Source organism: Symphalangus syndactylus, chromosome 2, assembly GCF_028878055.3.
Source record: "Symphalangus syndactylus isolate Jambi chromosome 2, NHGRI_mSymSyn1-v2.1_pri, whole genome shotgun sequence".
NCBI lineage: Eukaryota > Metazoa > Chordata > Mammalia > Primates > Hylobatidae > Symphalangus > Symphalangus syndactylus.
This window is the reverse complement of record NC_072424.2, coordinates 33,526,677-33,547,219: the sequence shown is the minus strand read 5'-3', so window position 1 is coordinate 33,547,219 and position 20,543 is coordinate 33,526,677. Positions and strand designations below refer to the sequence as shown.

General features: G+C 39.6%; 1 protein-coding gene across 1 annotated transcript in view; it reads left to right on the top strand.

The window, feature by feature from the left end:
* Positions 1 to 20,543, top strand: part of SORCS3 (sortilin related VPS10 domain containing receptor 3) — a 639,289-nt gene that overhangs the window by 397,534 nt on the left and 221,212 nt on the right. The window contains exon 5 of the mRNA XM_055249892.2: positions 12,674 to 12,747. Within this exon, the coding sequence (XP_055105867.2) occupies positions 12,674 to 12,747 (74 nt within the window). The remainder of the gene's footprint in view (positions 1 to 12,673; positions 12,748 to 20,543) is intronic.

Here is a 20,543-nt window from a genome sequence, read left to right as displayed (position 1 = left end):
TGGTCTCAGCTGGGATGTCTGGATTCTCTTCCATATGGTCTGTTACCTCCAGCAGGTTAGCATGGCTGTGCTCACCTAATGGTCACAACATTCTGAGAGACTGGAAGTGTCCAAGGCTCCTGCACAAAACTGGGAAACTGTCATTTACATTGAATTCTGATGCCAAAACAAGGAACAAGGACAATCTAGACTTAGGAGGTGAGGAAAGAAATCCTAGCTCTCCAAAGAAGATGCTGAAGATCCTTTTTTTTTTTTTTTGAAACAGAGCTTTGCTCTTGTTGCCCAGGCTGGAGTGCAATGGTGGGATCTTGGCTCACTTTAACCTCCGCCTCCTGGGTTCAAGCGATTCTCCTGCCTTAGCCTCCCAAGTAGCTGGGATTACAGGCATGTGACACTATGCCCAGCTAATTTTTGTATTTTTAGTAGAGATGAGGTTTCACCATGTTGGTCAGGCTGGTCTTGAACTCCTGACCTCAGGTGATCTGCCCACTTCAGCCTCCCAAAGTGTTGGGATTATAGGTGTGAGCCACTGCACCCGACCTGAGGATCCTTTTTACAAAGGTCTTAGATACAGGGAGGCTGAATGAATCTACCAGAGACTGTTACACAGAGTCCTGGGCCTTTTCCACAACATTCAAGTACCTTTAAAACATGAATGTTTGGCCATGTGTAGTGGCTCATGCCTGTAATCCCAGCTCTTTGGGAGGCCAAGGTGGGCAGATCACCTGAGGTCAGGAGTTTGAGACCAGCCTGGCCAATATGGTAAACCCCTGTCTCTAGTAAAAACACATGAAAAAATTAGCAGGGGTTGGTGGCGGGTGCCTGTAATCCCAGCTACTCTGGAGGCTGAGGCAGGAGAATTGCTTGAACCCAGGAGTTGGAGGTTGTAGTGAGCCGAGATCATGCCATTGCCTTCCCGTCTGGGCGACAAGAGTGAGACTTAGTCTCAAAAAAACAAACAAACAACACACACACACATACACACACACGCACCATATATGTTTGTTTTACAAATGTTTAGGGAGCATCAGTAGTGAACATTCCCTTGGGTTCTATTTCTAGAATTATTGCTTTTGGATGAAGAATCAAAAATTATATATCTAAAGGAACCTAAGAATTCATTGTTTTAAACCCTAGCTGATATTTTAATTTCCTGATAATGTCCCCTTAATCAAAGTGTTCATCCATCTTCTGCTGAAACACATCACATTACTCCCTGGAGAACTTGCTGCTGTGTGAGGCAGCTCCTTCCAGCCTCAGGGAATCCTTACCAAGAGGATATTGTTTCTTACATCAAGCCAACATTTGCTTCTGCCTAGATTTCACCTTTTGTTTCTACTTCTGCCCTCCAATGCTACATGGAAGAATGTCTCATTGTCCTTCCAACCTTTGCCTGCACCTGAAAACAGTTATAAACATCTTTCTTCATTGTTCAGTCTTCTCTACCAACTAATCCAAGTTTCTACGGTTTTTCCCTGGCATATAATTTTGAGCTTTCTCAATAATTCAGGTTGTTTCCTTGAAAATGTTTCTCAGGGCCAGGTGCAGTGGCTCATACCTGTAATCCCAGCACTTTGGGAGGCGGAGGTGGGCGGATCACTTGAGGTCAGGAGTTCAAGACCAGCCTGACCAACATGGAGAAACCCCGTCTCTACTAAAAATACAAAATGAGCCAGGTGTGGTGGCAGGCTCCTGTAATCCCAGCTACTCAGGAGGCTGAGGCAGGAGAATCGCTTGAAACTGGAAGGCAGAGGTTGCAGTGAGCCAAGATTGCACCACTGCACTCCAGCCTGGGCAACAAGAGCAAAACTCCATTTCAAAAAAAGAAAGAAAGAAAGCATTTCTCAGTGGCAGCCAAGGATTTTGGGATGAGCATTGGTTTTAGAATCAGATACCCTGAAATTTACTTTGAGATTTTGAGCAAGTTCCTAACACCCTTGGAACCTCAGTGTCCTCCTTCAGGAAGTGTGGACAGAAATCACCATCAGTATGTATTTTGTGTCAGTTAACCATTACAACATACATAGAAATGCCTGTCAGGGAAAACCTTCCATATATATGAGTTTCTTTCCTTTTTAACTCCTCTGAAAGAATAGCCTTTGAAGTACAAGTTTTCTTCCTATAATATTTTGAATTTGAATGAACTCAGATTTTCTGAGCTGCTACTAATACTAAAATTATGAGGATATTTAAATGTCCCCCTGGAATTATGTTTCAAATGGCATTTCATGTGGTAGGAATAGCAAGGTTTTCATTTCTTCCAAGTTGAAGGTAGCTATTATTATTTTGATACTTAGAGATAGTAATTTAAATTAAATAAATGAGCTAAAACTAAGAGATTTAAGTTCTTCTCACTTCTTTTAGATTCAGGCCTTTGGGAAGGAAAAACAAATCTGAACCTGGAAAATAATTAAGGACAAATTGAACACAGTGAGGAGGCCAGGAAAGCAGGCAATAAAGTGGATGTTAACAATAGGATGTGAGTGAAACTAAAACCCTTAGAGAAAGAGAAAACATAGGTAGAGGGTGGGGTGGGAATGTGGGCCCATCATCTCATAGAGGAATATCAGTTTTTGTTCAAAGGGTATGGCTTAATATGGGACATTTCTGAATTTCAACATATAAAATGAATAAAATCTGATTGCAGAGGAAAATCATTGAGGGAATTGGACTGTGGAGACAAAAGAACGGACTTCAGTAAATACTGTGTAAATTGTGAGGTTGTGACTATTAGCTCAGAAAATACTCTTCAGTATAAAGAGGATAAAAGGAATTGTGGAAATGATTTGTAAATAAAGGTGCTAGATAAATTCAAGGTACACTACCATCATGCACAGCATACTCAAATGAGACATTTTTCCTGTGAGGTCATATTAATTTGTTTTTCTTTCAACAGCAAGTAGGTAACATAAAAGATAGTATGGTACAGTAAAAAGAGCATTGAGTGAAGTCTGGGCCCCTGTGTTCGAATTCCAGCTCTACAGCTGACTAGCTGTGTGACCCTAGGCAAGTCTCTTAGGTTCTCTGAGTTTTAGAGTCTCCATGTGTGAAAAGAACTGTCCAGGTTATCTCTAAGGCCGTGTTTGTGATTCTCTGATCCTATGTTGTTAAGCAGCCCATTGGCAGTTTCTGTGGGGAGATTAAGATTTCAGATGGGATTCCTCTCATCTAGGAACTTCGAATCTACTTGAAGAGACAGCCCGGAGTTTTGATGCATAAATGAATGAATGAGTAGGTTGATGTTTGGATGAGTTACATAGAAACAATTAGAGAGCTATAAGAGAAGCCTGTTATTAGAACCTAGTTGGACACTGGCATTAAATATGAAAAAGAGAGATGGTGTTTATAGGATACTGTTTCTTCCTCACGGACTTCCTATGAGTTTTATAATTTTTTTTGAACTAGTTCATAATTTTTGGTATTGTACTCCTACCTGTCTTGGCCAAAGATGGCTTCATGGAAAACAGAGAATTAGAACTAATTTTGAGAGAAGGATAAAATTTATACAAATTTGGAAAAGGAAGGAGGATTTTTTTCAGGTAGAAAGAATAGACCTTTAAAAGATCTGAAAACGGATATTCATGTGTTCATTCAGCAAATAGTCATTGAACATCTGCTCTCCCCATACCTGGCATGGTGTTAAGCACTTGGGGTTATTAAAGAAGGAATTCCCACTATCTAGAAAGGAAGATATACATTGATCATGAAATTATACAAATATATATTTTCATGCTTTGATGAATGTTGTGGAATAAGAGAATGGAGAGCCATGAGAGCAGATGACAGTGGATCTGGTGCTGTCTGGGGTGGGAAGTGACCAAAGAGGACTTCCCTTAGGAAGTGTTATTTCTGATGGTGCCTGACATGTGAGTAGGAGTTCAGTACACAAATGGAAATAGGAAGTCCAAGTGGAAGAAGAATGTTCTAGATAGAGGGAGTAGCATGTGCAAAAGCCGTGAGACTAGAGATTTCCTGGCATGTTTGAGAAACTAAATGGGAACCAATGTGGCTGGAACTTGGAAGATAAGTCAGGGAGGGGAAAATACTGGAGGAAAAGGCAGGTGGGAGATGAGCATGGTGTCACCCATTTGACAGAGGGTAAACATCAGTGTCAGTATAAGCCAGTTTCTGCATGCTTGACTGGAGGAAATCACTCTATTTCATAGGGTAGGCACTGGGGTATATGGGGCAAGCCTCATCTATGATCTCAAATGGATTTTGAGGTGCATAAGCACATCTTCCAGAGAGGAGGACACTGACTTGGGAAACAGAAGGTTTGATCATCCAAAGATACAAATGTCCTATGAAATTGGAGGCAAAGTCAGAAGGATAAGCCTGAAGAATCATACAAAGCCATGGCAAAAATAAGGCTGCCATATTAACTGACAGAGTCTGCTAGAATTGCTTTCTTGCAAGGATGACACTGCCCAAGACTCCATGTTTCTTTCCCTCCCCCTTGTTCATATAATTAAGGAGACTTAAATGGAAACCCTGCCCATACAGTATCTCTTCATATTCAAGTCTAGGATTCTAATTGCCATAGGCCATAAGGAATGACCCTAGTCCCCTCTTGTAGTCACCCTGCACAAAACACACTTGAGACAATTAAATGAGTCAACCCAAGCATTAGCACCTGCTCCCTATCGTGAGGATACCACTGCTTCATAATCATGTGTCAGCAATCTTGTTGTCACTGGCCCTATCCTCCTCAAACTGGAGCTCAAAAACATACCCCTGGGGGACAGTGGTAAAAAGGGAGTATGATAGACACAGTGTTTTTCTGGAGGGTCTGCTTTAACTGAAGATTTATGAAGAAATGTATTCTGAGCATGGGCACAGTATAGAACAGATTACAAAATACCCATGGAATTTTAAGGTGAGAATTATTAGAGAACTAAACATCTTTGCTCTTGTGTTTAAGATCAAGTCTCCAGATTCTCTGGGGGATGCTGTATTCGTTTGGCTTTTGGAGATGCTTTGATGAAAAACTTTGGGAAGCTGTGAGTCTTAAACTATCTTTTTAAATTTAGTTTTGTTTTGATACTGTTTATAAAATGCCCTGCCCTTCTCACCAAATATTTTTTTTTTTCCTTTTTGAGATGGAGTCTGGCTCTGTTGCCCAGGCTGGAGTGCAGTGGTGCGATCTTGGCTCACTGCAATCTCTGCCTCCCGGGTTCAAGTGATTCTCCTGCCTCAGCCTCCCGAGTAGCTGGGACTACACCAGCTGGTGCCCGCCACCAGGCCTGGCTAATTTTTGTATTTTTAGTAGAGATGGGGTTTCACCATGTTGGCCAGGCTGGTCTCGAACTCCTGACCTTGTGATCCACCCGCCTCGGTCTCCCAAAGTGCTGGGATTACCGGTGTGAGCTACTGCATGCGGCCATCAAGTTCTTATAGTAATTTTTGTGAATTTGCTTGAAAAGTACTTTTTCATTTTTGGTGTTACAATATTGCCTCTTTCAGGCTTAAAGGGGAGATGTGTTGAAATTTGAAAACCAAGTGTGCATCTACCTACGTTGTTCCACTTTTATAGCCTTTGCTGTCACAGCTCATTTTAAAGTCCTCATTTTGTACTTAACATCCACATTCTTATGGAGTTGTCTCTTTCCTTTCTACTTGAATCCTTTAGATGACCTTGTTTGGATCCTTTTCTACTTCTGCTCTGTTTCTCTTTAAGATGTGGCAGTTAGACCAATGCGCACTGATCCAGGGCCAAGTGAATGGTACTTTTGTAGGAAGATGAGATAATGTTTCTGTTAGGTTTCCAAACTCTTTCCTAATGACCAGAATTTTAGCCACAATTTTTGGGGAAGGACATATCCTTCAGGCCAGCTCTGGCTCATCCATCATGACTCAGCTTATGGACCTGTGTCCAAACCAGCAGAACTGATCACTCCTTCCTTTGAGTTCTCAGTGGTCTTCTACCTCTGTTGGCACCGGCCTCACTGTGCTGCACTTACCTGTTGATGTGTGTGTCTTCCCACCTAAGTTTTAAGTTTCTGGAGATCAGGGAACCTTGTGCTATTCACCTTTGTATCACCACACTTTGGCACTGAGCCTTGCACATGCTGGGTGCTTAATTAATATGAAACTGGCTGGGAGCAGTGGCTCACACCTGTAAACCCAGCACTTTGGGAGGCCAAGGCTGGTGGATCACCTGAGGTCAGGTGGCAGCTGGAGATGGAAGCTCTTGTCTGTGTACCCAGAGCTTAGAAATGTTCCCACCAGTTATCAAGACCGTTGAAGACTTTCTGAGGAAGGAACTGAAGATGCAGGTTGGAAAGGACTCCCTGCTGCTGTGAGACTCTGGTTTCCTTCCTGTCTATTACAAATGCCACCACAAACTAAGGGATTCTCCCTGCGGCTCCGTATAGCCCAGCCAAGCTTTCCTACTCTACACTTGTGCCTCCAGGGAAAGAGAGGCAGAGACCTCATTTCTAAGAGAACCAGCCTCATTTTGTTTGAAAGACAAAAGACCATCACAAGCACAATACAGCAGAATGCTACCTAAACTCCACAAGGTTTGAGTAAAGAATCAGCACAGTTATACATTAAGTTTAACTTTCCTATGAGGAGTTTATTTCAGCCCATCCTTTCACTTCTACCTGGGACATACCCTGGCTTAAGAGAAACTGACCTGAACACTGAAAGATCCCGTGAAGTCACATTTTGTTGCCTCTTCTGACTAAGTCTAGTCCACCCTCATGTGATCATTATAAATTCACATTTCTTAGAAAGTATCCTGGGGGTAGAGGCATGATGAAAATGCACAGTACAAAGAAATGTAGGCAAATGAGGGTTCAACTTCCAGCCACAGATGTAAAAATCTGGCCTTACAACTAAATGCCTAGGTGGTGACAGGGAAGCCACAGAGAAATGTAGCATCTCTGTCATTGCTGTCTCTCTCCAGACTGCCTAGTCCTGGCAGGGGTTGTGAGATGCCCATGTTAGTTTCCTAGAGCTGCTGTGACAAAGCCCCATGAACTTGGTGACTTGAAGCAACAGAAATATATTATCTCACAGTTCTGGAGGCTAGAATTCCAAAATCAAGATGTTGGCAGCTAGGGTCTATGCTCCCTCTGAAACATTTAGGGGAAATGTTCCTTGCCTTTTTCTAGCTTCTGGTGGTTGCTGGTTTAGAAAACATGTCTTAAGCCATCCTTGGCTTGTAGATGTGTCACTCTAATCCTCCATCTTCCCATGGAGTTCTCCTTGTGTGTCTTTACATAGGATTCCCTGCCTGCCTGTCTGCTTGTGAGCCTACATTTCTCTTTATGAGGACACCAGTCATATTGGTTTAGGGCCCACCCTAACACCCTCATTTTAACTTGATTACATCTGCAAAGAAGTTATTTCCGTGTAAGCTCGCATTCTGAGATGGTGGGGGCTGGGACTTTTATATATCTTTCTTGAGGGACACAAATTCAACCCATAACAATGCCTATGATTCTCCTATGATCTCATATTATTCTTTGAACAGGCTTTCCGGGTACAGTCTTTTGTTCTTCCTGTGGAATATTCTATTGATTAAATTGCCTCTTTAGTTCTTCAGCTATCAGATGCTTTTCTCTGTCAGTCCAATGTAATTAGGGAACTAATAACGGAATCAATAAGGAAAAGACTACGTTCTTTCATATTTTCCAGCTGTTCGAGTGATTCATTTAGTCCTCGCTCTGTGTTTGTTGCTGCTGAATTTGTGCTTGTTAAGAGATATGTGGCCATGACATACAGTGGAAAGAAGGGAAAGGAGAGGATCTCGATTGGTCTCTGGTAATGTCCAGGAGGGACATCTTTGCTGAGAGAGGGTATCATGTGGCAGGATATGGAGGAGAACATGGCCTCATTTATGTAACTGTATAGACAAGGAAAGTTTTTAAAGATGTTTATTGTTTGGAAAACACACTTTATTTTAATGTTGCTTGAAACGTGTTGAGTTGAAGCCATGCAGGACTGTATAAACATCCTGTGAGCTGATGCATTGCCTGTCTAAGGAAGGATTCAACAGTAACCATGATAATTTCTGGGACATTTTCCTATTTTTGGAAAATTCAATATTGCTTTGTCTAATTCCATTTCCTCATGAAAAAAATAGAACTTTAATTCATGGCCTTTTAAAAGGTAGTTTGAGAGATAAATATACACATGGTAATTAGAAATTTACTGTAACAAAAATATAAATAGAATAAAATGTAGGCTTAAGTTACTATTGAAATATAATGCATATTTATTGTTCAAACATGATGGAAACTTCAAAAATATATAAATTACCCATAATCTCACAATTCAGAGGTGACCACTGCTAAAATTTTGGCATTTTCCTTCTAATATGTTTCAAGTTTTTGTAATACTTTAACATCGATATCAATAAATGCATGTTTTATAACATATTTTTAAATTAATAATGTCATGAGAATTTTAATATCCTTAATCTTCTAATACTTACTATTACATGTTGACATATGTGTTTTATTTCTATTTTAATGTTAGACCTATAATTTTGTAATTACAAAAGTAATATTTATTTATAATAATTTAAAGAAATCTAGAGGACGAAAAGAAGAGCATACTAATTGCCCACAGCCTTGCCATTGCAGAGATAACTAGTATCAATAGCAAGGCATACTTTGCATGGCAGTATAATTGCATGCATTTCTGTTTCCACTGATCGTGGCATTTTTGACCTTTGTAACCGCAGCTCTTAGTTCAGTTCCTAGAGCATAGTAGTTGTTTGATACACTTTTAGTGACTGAATGAATAAGTGATTAAATGAAGAAGTAGATGTGTAAGTGGAGAGGTTTTTGAGATCCAACTCGTGGTAGAATAAAATATGTTTCAGACTCAGCAACTTACTGCAGATTGAGAGACAAGGTAGCTAACTCAAAGCCCTTAATGAATAGGAGCCTGCTCTTTCTGTTCATCTCAATCAGCCTCCAGGCAGATAATTCAATTTAATTTTTTTTCCATCAGTCAAACTGAAGAGTTGAAAAAGCAAAACCAGAGATAGGCGAGGCAGGAGGTGAAACAGGCCTGAGTGAGGAGATCAGCAGTGGCTCTCTCGCTCTCTTCTTTTTTTTTTTTTTTTTTTTTTTTTTTTTTGAGATGGAGTCTTGCTCTGTCACCCAGGCTGGAGTGCAGTGGTGTGATCTTGGCTCACTGCAGCCTCCGCCTCCCAGGTTCAAGCAACTCTCCTGCCCCAGCCTCCCCTACAAGCACCTGCTGCCACGCCCAGCTAATGTTTGTATTTTTAGTAGAGATGAGGTTTCACCACGTTGGCCAGGATGGTCTTGATCTCCTGACCTTGGGATCCACCTGCCTCAGACTCCCAAAGTGATGGGATTGCAGGCGTGAGCCACTGCGCCCAGGTTCTCGCTCTCTTTATGTTAGAAAGAGCGTGAGAGGACAGGAGCCATGCTGCTCTCAAGGGTGACCCAGCAAGAGCTCTGCCACTACCAGGTCATCCATGATGGAACTGATGATTTCCCTGCAGATGGAGACTCTAACAGTGTCAGTGTGACCCTCATGGTTTTTACCTGGCCTGTTTCAAGTGTTTGCAGCAGAGGAAGACACAATCATGTTGGGTTTTGTTGAAAGAATTTGGTACTTTGCTATGTTTGGAATCAGGGCTGGCAGATTTTGAACTTTGGATTATAGAAGGTTCCATCCAAAGTCTCTTTTATATTTAATTGGAAAACATGTCTTAAGTCTAAGCATCTGTCCCTCAGGTACCTGCCATAGGAAGGAGAGTGATCCATTTTTTAAAACCCTACGTGAAAAACTTAGTCTTTGCAATAAAATATATGGATATATTCTTCCCAATGGGATGGTCTGGTCCTTAAAAACCTGCTGCTTTTCCCCACCTCTCAATATAAATATACATACAGATAGATATAGAAATATCCACAAATAGATGGGCAGAGGGATAGAAAGAGAGACAGGGAGATGGAAGGACAGACAGACAAACAGTCTCCACCACTTTTGGCCAACAACAGTCATCATATCCCTTCTTTTTCTTAAAGGTGCTCGTAGAGCTAACCTTGAACACTAGGCCATATTGGCACCTTTGCTCCTGTTGTCTCAAGGCCTGGCTCAAAACATATTTTTCCAGGAGGTCTCATTGTTTAATTTCTACCCCGGTTAATCTTTCCCATCTGTCAACCTCTAGAGCTTTAGCCCTTGCCCCAATTTTCCCTTTGATGTGGTGTGTCTGTAAGTGTATGTGAAGATCAGGGAGAAGCTACTCTGCTTCCTAAACAATTGAATGGGATTTTGTGTACTATGTAATTTAGTGGTTGTAGAGCTTTGTAGTGTTTTATTCACCAAGTTGGTGAATAAAGAAAGTGACTAGAAGGGTAGTGAGATATTTCTTGCATGCATAATTGAACATATATTGTAGTTAGTATTTACTCATGTACTGAGAGCCCAGTTTAGATAAATACTGTGAGTTAGTGTAAAGTCAGTATGGTATAGTAGAAACTTGTGATCAGCCAAATCATGTATATATTTTCTGTATAGTTGATGTAGTCACTTTGCAGCACCAAGCATCAGTACCTTCATCTATAAAATGAATATGCTAAATATCTATATTTAGCATATATATATTTGTGTATATATTTAGCATATATAAATATATGTTTAGCATATTCATTATATATATATTTTTAGCATATATATAAGAAATATATAAATATATATGTGTGTATATATGTATGTATATATATTTTTATATATATATAAAATGGGTTCAAGATCTTTTATTTTCAGAGCTTGCAACAGTTGGTTAGCAATGCTAGCTAAGCTGATATAATCTGTAGGCCATCCAACCTTTCTCTTTAGGCACTCTACCAACAGAATCTCTTTCTTGCAAACAGGATCATAGACCAATTGGGATCTGTCTCAATGTGTGTGTGGGAAGAGGTCCTCTCCCCCACACTTTTCCCAACAAATTGTTTTATAACCAAATGCAACTCAAACCTACATACATACATATTTAATTATATGTGTGTATATATACATATGTAAAACTGTCTCTACTAGACAAAAATAGTTTTATGGCTCCATTGTTCAATAAATGTTTGCTGAATTAAATTGAAATGAGTCAAAACTTTTCTGAGCCCCACAAAACTTTTTTGAGATTACCGGAAGTTTGTACAAAAAATTATTTCTATATGAGTTGTAAGATTATCGATTTAGAACTTTCCAGATGGCGAAGTTATCCAAGTGTGGTGTGCTGGAAAGAACAGCCCTATAGAAGAGCAGATATTGGGGATGTGATCACAAGAATATACTTCATGTGGTCTAATTTCTATAAACTTGAGAGCCACTCTGGCTTCCTCAATGTTCCCATCTGTAAAAGTTTTGGGGAAAAACATAAGGATGGTGGAATTCTCATGATAAACTTGGGTCATGATTCCATGGAAGGAGACTTGAGCCAGGCATCAGAAAACTTAAATCCTACTTTCTTTGACCAAGACTTATCTTCTCCAAGATTAAGTTTTGTTAATTGTGAAATAGGAGGTTTATGTTCTCACCTGTTAGAGGTGTTTATGTTCTCACATGGCATTGTAAAACTACTGATACACAAAGGTGACTAAGGCATGATCCCTGCCCCCTTATGACTCATAGTCTAGCAGGGGAGAGACATGCCAACCAGCAATGGATTACTATGAACAACTTCTTAGAGGCAGGCAGTAAATACAGTGGTGGCACTGTGGAAGCTTGGTAACTAACTCCGCCTGGGCAGATTGCAAAATGCTGAAGAGCAGGGATTTAAGTTAGTAATAACTGCCCTACCTTCCTTTCAGGATTGTTGTAAGGCTCAAATGTATATGAAAGAACAACACGGTAGAATTATTATTATTATCATTATTATTATTATTCCATTGGCAGTTGGAATCAGATATTTTACTTCTAGACATTCAATTGAAAATATACCCAATACTGCTAGTTAGTTACTTCTAGGGATGCTGGCTTATCCCTAAGGTGTTATAAAGGGGTCGTCAGACCCTACATTCAAAAAATATGCGAACATGGAATAATAAGAAGAGTGGCCTAGCCTTGCCATCTTGCAAAAACGTAGGAGTGTGAATGAGCCTGGTCTTTTTGGTGACATTGAAGAGCTCCATTTCATTTAGATGATCTATACAGCAATAAGAAATGAAAGTAAAAGCACAATATTTTGCATGTAATATTGGCTCATATATCAGCTGATGAGCATTTTTATATGTAGTCTCATTTTTCCTGGGAGCACAGAATCTGCCTCTTCTTGTCTACATGACTCTCAGAGTGTCCTACGTGTAAGAAATGTATAATAAATAGTTTTTAAATAAGTGTTGCTGAAATATTTTAATTGGAGCCAGAGTCTACATGGAATTTGAAGAAAAAAGAAGACATCATTTTATTTACTCCTAATGGAGACAGTGATGGCCATCAGAAGTGTATTTATACTCTGCTCAAAAGTGTCAGTTGATTGGATGTATATTGAGAACCTACGTAATGCTAGAAGATACCATGATAAGCATGGCACAGTCGTATTTCTACCTTTTTATCTGGATAAAATAAATGCCTACTTGGGTGTGTTGGGCACTCTGGTGTTGGGATGGTGCAGGGAAAAAATCTGTATTCATGCCCAGCAGTGGTTGCTTGAGACTTACATTCTCACTTCATTGTTTTGCAGCTCTACAGCTCCATGGACTTTGGAAGACGGTGGCAACTCATGCATGAACGCATCACACCCAACAGGTTTTATTGGTAAGCCCTATCTACACACTCATTACTTCTTAGATAAAGAATTATCAGACAGTGTAGCACTCTAGACAGCTCTGGACAGTTGCAGGTCTTGCAGACAAATGTGTTCCAGTCCTTTGCTACACAGAGTGGTTTGTAGAATAGCAGCATCAGCATCACCTGGGGACTTGTTAGAAATGCAGAATCTCAGGCCCTATTAAGACTTACGAAACTGGGATTTGCATTTAACATGATCCTTTGCTGATTCATGTGCACATGAAAGTTTGAGAGGCACTGGGCTTAAAGAGCTCTGTGAGAAGGGTCATGATTAGGTGCTCTTTGCTATGTACTAACCCCCTCTTTTTGGAAAAGTGCATATATTTTATGTATATATTCTAAAAAGCAGTATTTTCCCAAAATGTACTCTGGAGAACAGCAGTTCCACAAAATGCTTCTTCTTTCATAAGAGTTTCTGTGGTCAAATAAATTCAGGTTATGATAATTCAATTTTATACTCCTGGAAACTCAGGATTTATGTTAGGATATTAAAGACTCTGGAGAAGCGCTGAATGAAGAATTCTGCCAAACTTGAAGTCACTGATTCCCAAACTTATTTCACTACAGAATCCTTTTCTCACATCACATGTGATAAATCCTTGAGAACTACCTCTGTGGGGCATATTTTGAAAAACCTTTTATGGGAATGAATACATGTTTCAAATGGAAAATAAGTCCTTCCTCCTAATCAGGAAGTGTTTTATTAATTAGTATTCCTTTATGCATGCATACTATTTTTACCTTGGTTGTAACAAGTTTTGTACAAATTTGCCTTTTACACTTGCCTGCTATAACATGAAAATGCTTCTTACTTTTATCTTGCTTTCATTTTAGCAGAAGTGATGGCTAAAGGAAGGGAGATTAAGAGGCATACACCAAAGTATATAGAATGCTTAATTATATGCTTAATGAAAAAAAAAAGGGTTTGGTTAGGCACAGTGGCTCATGTCTGTAATCTCAGTACTTTGAGAGGCTGAGGTGGGAGGATTGCTTGAGGCCAGGAGTTCAAGACCAGCCTGGTCATTATAGTGATACCCTGTCTCTACGAATAAATAAAAAATGACCTGGCCACCATGGCATGCCCTTGTAGTCCCAGCTACTCAGGAGGCTGAGATGCAGGGATCACTTGAGCTCAGGAGTTCAAGGCTGCAGTGTACTGTAGCTTGGGTGACAGAGATTAGGCCACTGCCATCATAGAGAGTAGGCCACTGTACTCTAGCTTGGGTGACAGAGCGAGACTCTGTCCCAAAAAAAATTTTTGTTGGAAGTTGTACTCATTCCATATCTCTTTTAAATATCTTATGAACACTCCCTTAAAAACTCATGTGATAGCCATTTATGCCTTACACAACTTAGGGATGTGGTATGTGTGTGTTGAGGATGGTGGTGACAAATACCTTGTACATACACACATTCATACCAACATCTGTGGAAGCAATGGCTTCAACCCATTCCCTCTGCATCCACAAAACTATGTTTAGATTTTAAAATGAAGATTGCCTAAGCATTCTATGAAAAATCAACTGTTTTTTTTTGTTTCGTTGTTTTGTGTTGTTTTGTTCTTTGTACATGGTTCAGAGTAGTTGGGAGAGAAAAGGGAGTTGTCAGTATTGCTCTTGACTCAACACCTGGACTATCTCCAGCATGTTTGCCCCTTACAGGCCTACTATTATTTCATCTGTAGCTGTTATTGCAACTATTATTTTGCCTGTATTTGGAACTATGGAGGTTTTTTAATAGACTAAGGCAGAAAAAGGAAATATTTGTTTTTCTGCTATTTCACTTATAGAACTACAGCCTTTGCTGAGCTGAGATAGTCCAGTTTCTCAGTATGCCACCACTCAGAAGTCCAGCATTTAAAAAAGAAAGAAAGAAAGAAAGAAAGAAAGAAAGAAAGAAAGAAAGAAAGAAAGAAAGAAAGAAAGAAAACGAAAGAAAGAGCCCTCTGCTGTTTCTGGAACAAACTCTTGAGATGATAAGGCAGTTGGCCAACTAGAAAGTCAGGTTAGTAGAGGAGGAAAGCACACTGGGATAGATGAGCTGTGCCATTGTGTCTGAATGAAATTAAGTGCATAAGAAACAACATTTTCCTATATTTTGCAAAGAGAAAGAGGAGAAGGTTCCAGCTGCTCTCATCCACCCTCTTCCTTTATGCATTAAAAAGGAACAAGCCCCTAGGTCCTGATAATTGTGTTTTGTCTCTTCTCCACTCTGTGCTTCTTTCATATATGCCCCCAAAAGGAAATATAAAAGTTTATGCCTGTGCTGGCTAGCCAAGTGGTAGTTTTGAATATTCCATTTTTGTAATGATCACTTCTCCATATCTGATATAAAATTACCGTGATTATTCTTTTAGGTGTCGTATGAGTCATGGCAAAAGAGCTTATTTTACATAGACTTTTTTTTTAATCCAAAGACAGAATTCAAGGTTTTCTAAAGCTCTAAACCACTTATATTGAAGAGATATGGTTTGTACAGGTTAGAGATGTAAATATTAACTTGTTATCTCCTTGAGAAAAGACAAAATATGCGTTTCTCCAGGTATTGAACAAACCTTGGCTTAAGTGGGACCTCTTTAAACTATGGTTCCTTCATCCATCTAATGGGAACAGTATTTTTCTTGTCAATTTCATAAGGTTATTGAAAGGAGCAGATGTATCAAGTGGACACTGGGCAATTTCACTTCTCCATTGATTTAAGTACTATGTTTATTACCAGTCCTAAAGAACATGTCACATAAGTGAATTGTCATTTTGCTGGGCACAAATGTGAATCTCATGTACGGTAAGGCTGATGCCCATGGGCATGTGATAACAACTGAATGGGTCTGATTTATTGCCAAGAATCCACATCTCAGCCGAACATTATTGTTCTCTACTTTTTGTTGGGTCATAATTCTTATAATTCTTATGAAGTGATCAACTAAAACAAAACAATAACATGCATGAAAATGATTTCTTTGGGAGAGAGGGTGTAGAGGGAAGAGGTATTGAGGATGGTTGGGAAACATTGAGCAGAAAGCAGGCATGGTAAAAACAAGACATTGAAATGAGAGATGATGTTAAAAAGACTTAACTTGTGGTATGTAGACAAATAGAGCGAACATGGGATTCAGAAGAAATATTACAAATAACAATATTTGATTGTTGTGATTCACAGCTTTGGTCCTGTGGCCATGCAGAAATATTGTTATTTATAAGCTGGACATTTGCAAGTGTCTAAAGGATAGATCCTTCATGAGTGTCCGGTTTCTTCTCCCATGCTACTCTCAGTTATTGGCAAGTAGCAGATTAGAGGGGGATTTGTGCAGAACACTGTGCTCCAGAAGTGATTTCTGACGAGGACACAACAGAAAGAATGAACCGCATGCATGTCTCTCATCTGTTCTGTCATCTACAGTGATGATTGTTGTAGTGGTCGTGAAAGTACATTGGAAATTGTAGTAAGGAGTTACCATTATTATCAGCTTCTTCATTAGTGCCCCACCCTGCTTGTGGGTTAGGCAGAGCATGGAATATAATATTCACTAGCATCAATACTAAGAGCTTCATCTGGAAATATTTTTATGAATTCTGGATGTTCTAATCCAATCAAGATAGGTCATCTAGGAATCTTACACCATGGAGTGACTCAGCCATCAATCTCATGCCACAAGAAGAAAGACAACTGACTTGAACATTCCTTGTTTCTATGGGACCCTTCCACTCACTTGATACCTGGTCACCAAGTAATCACCAGGGCTGTCTAATGCTCCCCCCACTTTTTTAACCTCAGCTGCTTCAGAAATTATAATTTGCATGGAGAGCACATAAATGGAGTAAGTGTCCTTAACATATTCCCTTCATTCTTCCTAGGCTCTGCTGTGGCAGAGTTGTTGTCATGGGGGAAAAGCTTTTCTGTTGTTTTTTTTTTTTAATATTTAAAAAAATATATCCTACTGAGCTACAAATGAATAGTATTCCACTCTTCCCTTGGGAGATATTTAACAGGCAGGCATATTCTGCAGTGGGAAGATTTTTTTTTCCTTTGCACATCCAATGTGAATACTTGTTGTGATTCACAGCTTTGCTGCTGTGGCTCTGCACTCTCCCAACATGCTCAGCCTCTTTGGGCATCTTTTCCAATGAAGTCATAGGTGTTCTAGGCCTTCCAGAATTCTCTGTGTAACTGGAATGACCTCAAAGTGCCTCTGGTCTCTGATGACATTCACTTGTATGGTATCCTAAAATAGGGAGGGAATGTCTCCAATGCATCCTCTTTACTGATTTCCCTCCTCCCCTCCTTAATTATTCTCTCTCTTGAAAGAATTAAGTCCCTTTTATGTCCCTCTTCTTTATCATTGCTGCAGGAAATTGTACTGATAAAGTAATGTACTCTAAGGTATCAGGAACTTCAATTCTTACCCCTTTTCTGAGATATTTGGATTGCAACATGGACTGGCTTGAGCATTAGGAAACCGTTAAGGAGACAACAGACATACTAGAAGTTCTATATCAGGCCATGTTAGGCAATGCAGGGAATGTGTATCTTGAAGACTGCTGTATCTGCTATGATGCCTGGTTTAGGATGAAAAGTGGCTGGTGTGTAAAGGTAGGTATGTTGGGCTCTAGGTCTGTATTGTACTTTGCTTAAGGCCAGCTTACACACTATGGGTTTCTAGTGATGTTTGTGCCAGCAGCTTCTCATCTGCTTTTTCAGAAAGGCCATGAGGGAAGGGAGGAAGAATGGAAAAACAAAGTGTGTCCCTCCTGGTGTGTGTAGACATGAGGTCCTAGGGAAGTGCCCTTTAAAAGAGACACATGAAAAAATGCTCATCACTGGCCATCAGAGAAATGCAAATCAAAACCACAATGAGATACCATCTCACACCAGTTAGAATGGCCATCATTAAAAAGTCAGGAAACAACAGGTGCTGGAGAGGATGTGGAGAAATAGGAACACTTTTACACTGTTGGTGGGACTGTAAACTAGTTCAACCATTGTGGAAGTCAGTGTGGCGATTCCTCAGGGACCTAGAACTAGAAATACTGTTTGACCCAGCCATCCCACTACTGGGTATATACCCAAAGGATTATAAATCATGGTGCTATAAAGACACATGCACATGTATGTTTATCGTGGCACTATTCACAATAGCAAAGACTTGGAACCAACCCAAATGTCCAACAATGATAGACTAGATTAAGAAAATGTGGCACATATACACCATGGAATACTATGCAGCCATAAAAAGTGATGAGTTCATGTCCTTTGTAGGGACATGGATGAAGCTGGAAACCATCATTCTCAGTAAACTATTGCAAGGACAAAAAACCAAACACCGCATGTTCTCACTCATAGGTGGGAACTGAACAATGAGAACACATGGACACAGGAAGGGGAACATCACATACCGGGGCCTGTTGTGGGGTGGGGGGAGTGGGGAGAGATAGTTTAGGAGATATACCTAATGTTAAATGACAAGTTAATGGGTGCAGCACACCAACATAGCACATGTATACATATGTAACTAAGCTGCATGTTGTGCACATGTACCCTAAAACTTAAAGTATAATAAAAAAAAGAGAAAGTGGTGATAACGAAAAAGAAGACAGACTAAAAACCCTCTCATGACAGTCTTTCCTTTCCAATCTTTCATGTTCTTAGTTTTCCAAGCCTCTTTTTGTATGCATATGTTCTTTTATATGTAGCCTAAATATATACATGTGAGTGTGTATAATCTGCCTTTCTCTTCTTAATGTTCTATCCTTACAATTTTTGTGTCATTATAAAGTCTTTATAACCATTTTCAATTTGTGCAATATTTTATTACACAAAGATACATGCTTTATTGCTGTTTTATTTTTATCATACATTGAAAATTTTCACATTTTTGATGATCATAAGTAATGGTTTTATTGACATTTGTATACATAGGTCTTTAATATCAATAATTATTTTCTTGGACCAGTGTTTTAGGTATCCCAAATAAAGACTTGACTGCATTATTTTGCAGTCTCAACAGTGTCACATTTCAATAATAAGACCCCAATTCAACACTAAAAGTATTTCAGCAAAGTAGCTTTTTACTGAGCCTTTTCTTGAAGAGGGTTACAAAGAAGCATTACATCAACCAACACACGAGTCTTCCTAAAACTCCTCTGTTCGTATCTGTCCTGACCAGCATGGGAGTTACTTTCTCATCCTCTCCTTCCCTTTCGTGGACTCTGAAACTATTCTGTCACAGTGATTTATTGTCCACAGTCCATCCTCTTCCAGAACTCCCCTTACACCCACACACTTTTCCCCAAGTATCATAGCTTTTCTTATGTAAAACAATCTACCCTCTCTCCTTAACCCTCCATCTATCACCCTCACCCACCCCAGAAATTAAGTGTAATATTCCTTAGGTGCACATTCCTTACAACATGGAGGAGGGAGAATTGGTAATAGTTAGGGTTTAATATTAGTTAAGGTTTAGTATTTTTGGTTTAATCACTACTATAAGAAGAAGCTTATCATATCAAAATATACACGTTTTGAAGAATGAAATCATGTCCTTTGCAGCAAAATGGATGGAGCTAGAGGCCATAATTCTAAGTGAATTAACATAGGAACAGAAGACCAAATACCACATGTTCTCACTTATAAGCAGGAGCTAAACCTTGGATATGGACATAAGGGTGGGAACAATAGACACTGGAGACTACCAGAAGGGTGCGAGGGGGGCAAGGGCTGAATAACTACCTATTGGGTACTATGCTTACTACCTGGGTGACAGGTTCAGTCATATCTCAAATTTCAGCATCACACAATATACCTTTGTAGGAAACCTGCACATGTGCTCATTGATTCTAAAATAAAAGTTGACATTAAAAATAAATAGAACACTAGAAAAACTATATATATGTATATATGTGTATATGTGTATGTATGTACACATACACACACACACATTTTGAACATCTTAAAACCTGTCATTCAAAATATCACCCAAACTGTGTTCTGTTGTATATTCCCACCTGTAACATATGGCAGCATCAGTCTATTTAGTTAATATTTACTTCTTCCTTGTGGGAGACAGCCTCCAAGTAGGCTCCACTGATCTCTGCCTATTGGAAATCCTGCCAGTCTATAGTCTTCTCCTCTTGAGTATAGACTGGGTTAGTGACTTGCTTCTAGTGAATGGAATATGGCAGAGGTAATGAGTTTTTTGGGGAGTAGGTTACCAAAAGACAATGTTTTCATCTTGGGTGCATTCTCATGCTTACTTGCTCAAAGCAAGCTACCATGTTGTTAGCTGCCTTATTGAGACTCCCATGTGGCAAGGAATGGAGGGACATCTCCAACCAAAAGCCAGTGAGAAACTAATGGCCTGACAGCTTAGTTCTAATGCAGAAATGAATCCTAACCACAGTAGTATGAGTGAGTTCAAAGGCAGATCCTTCTCCAGTCAAGCCTTCATATGAAACTTCAGCCCTGGCAAACACTTTAATAGAAGCCTTGTAAGAGACCTCCTCAGGCAGAGGCACCCAGCTAAGTTGTGCCGGAATTCCTGACCAACAGAAACAGTGAGACAATACATATTTGTTGTGTTTAGCTCCTAAGTTTTGTAGTAATCTGTTATACAGAATTATTAAGAGATAACCAATACGCTTTTCTCTGATCCTTATTGTTTGCTTGTTTATTTTAGAACATAAGGTTCTACTTCTGTCTACACATAGCCTCCTGTCTACATACAACTACTTCTGTCTTGGACTACTTCCTCTGTTTCCTCTTCATTG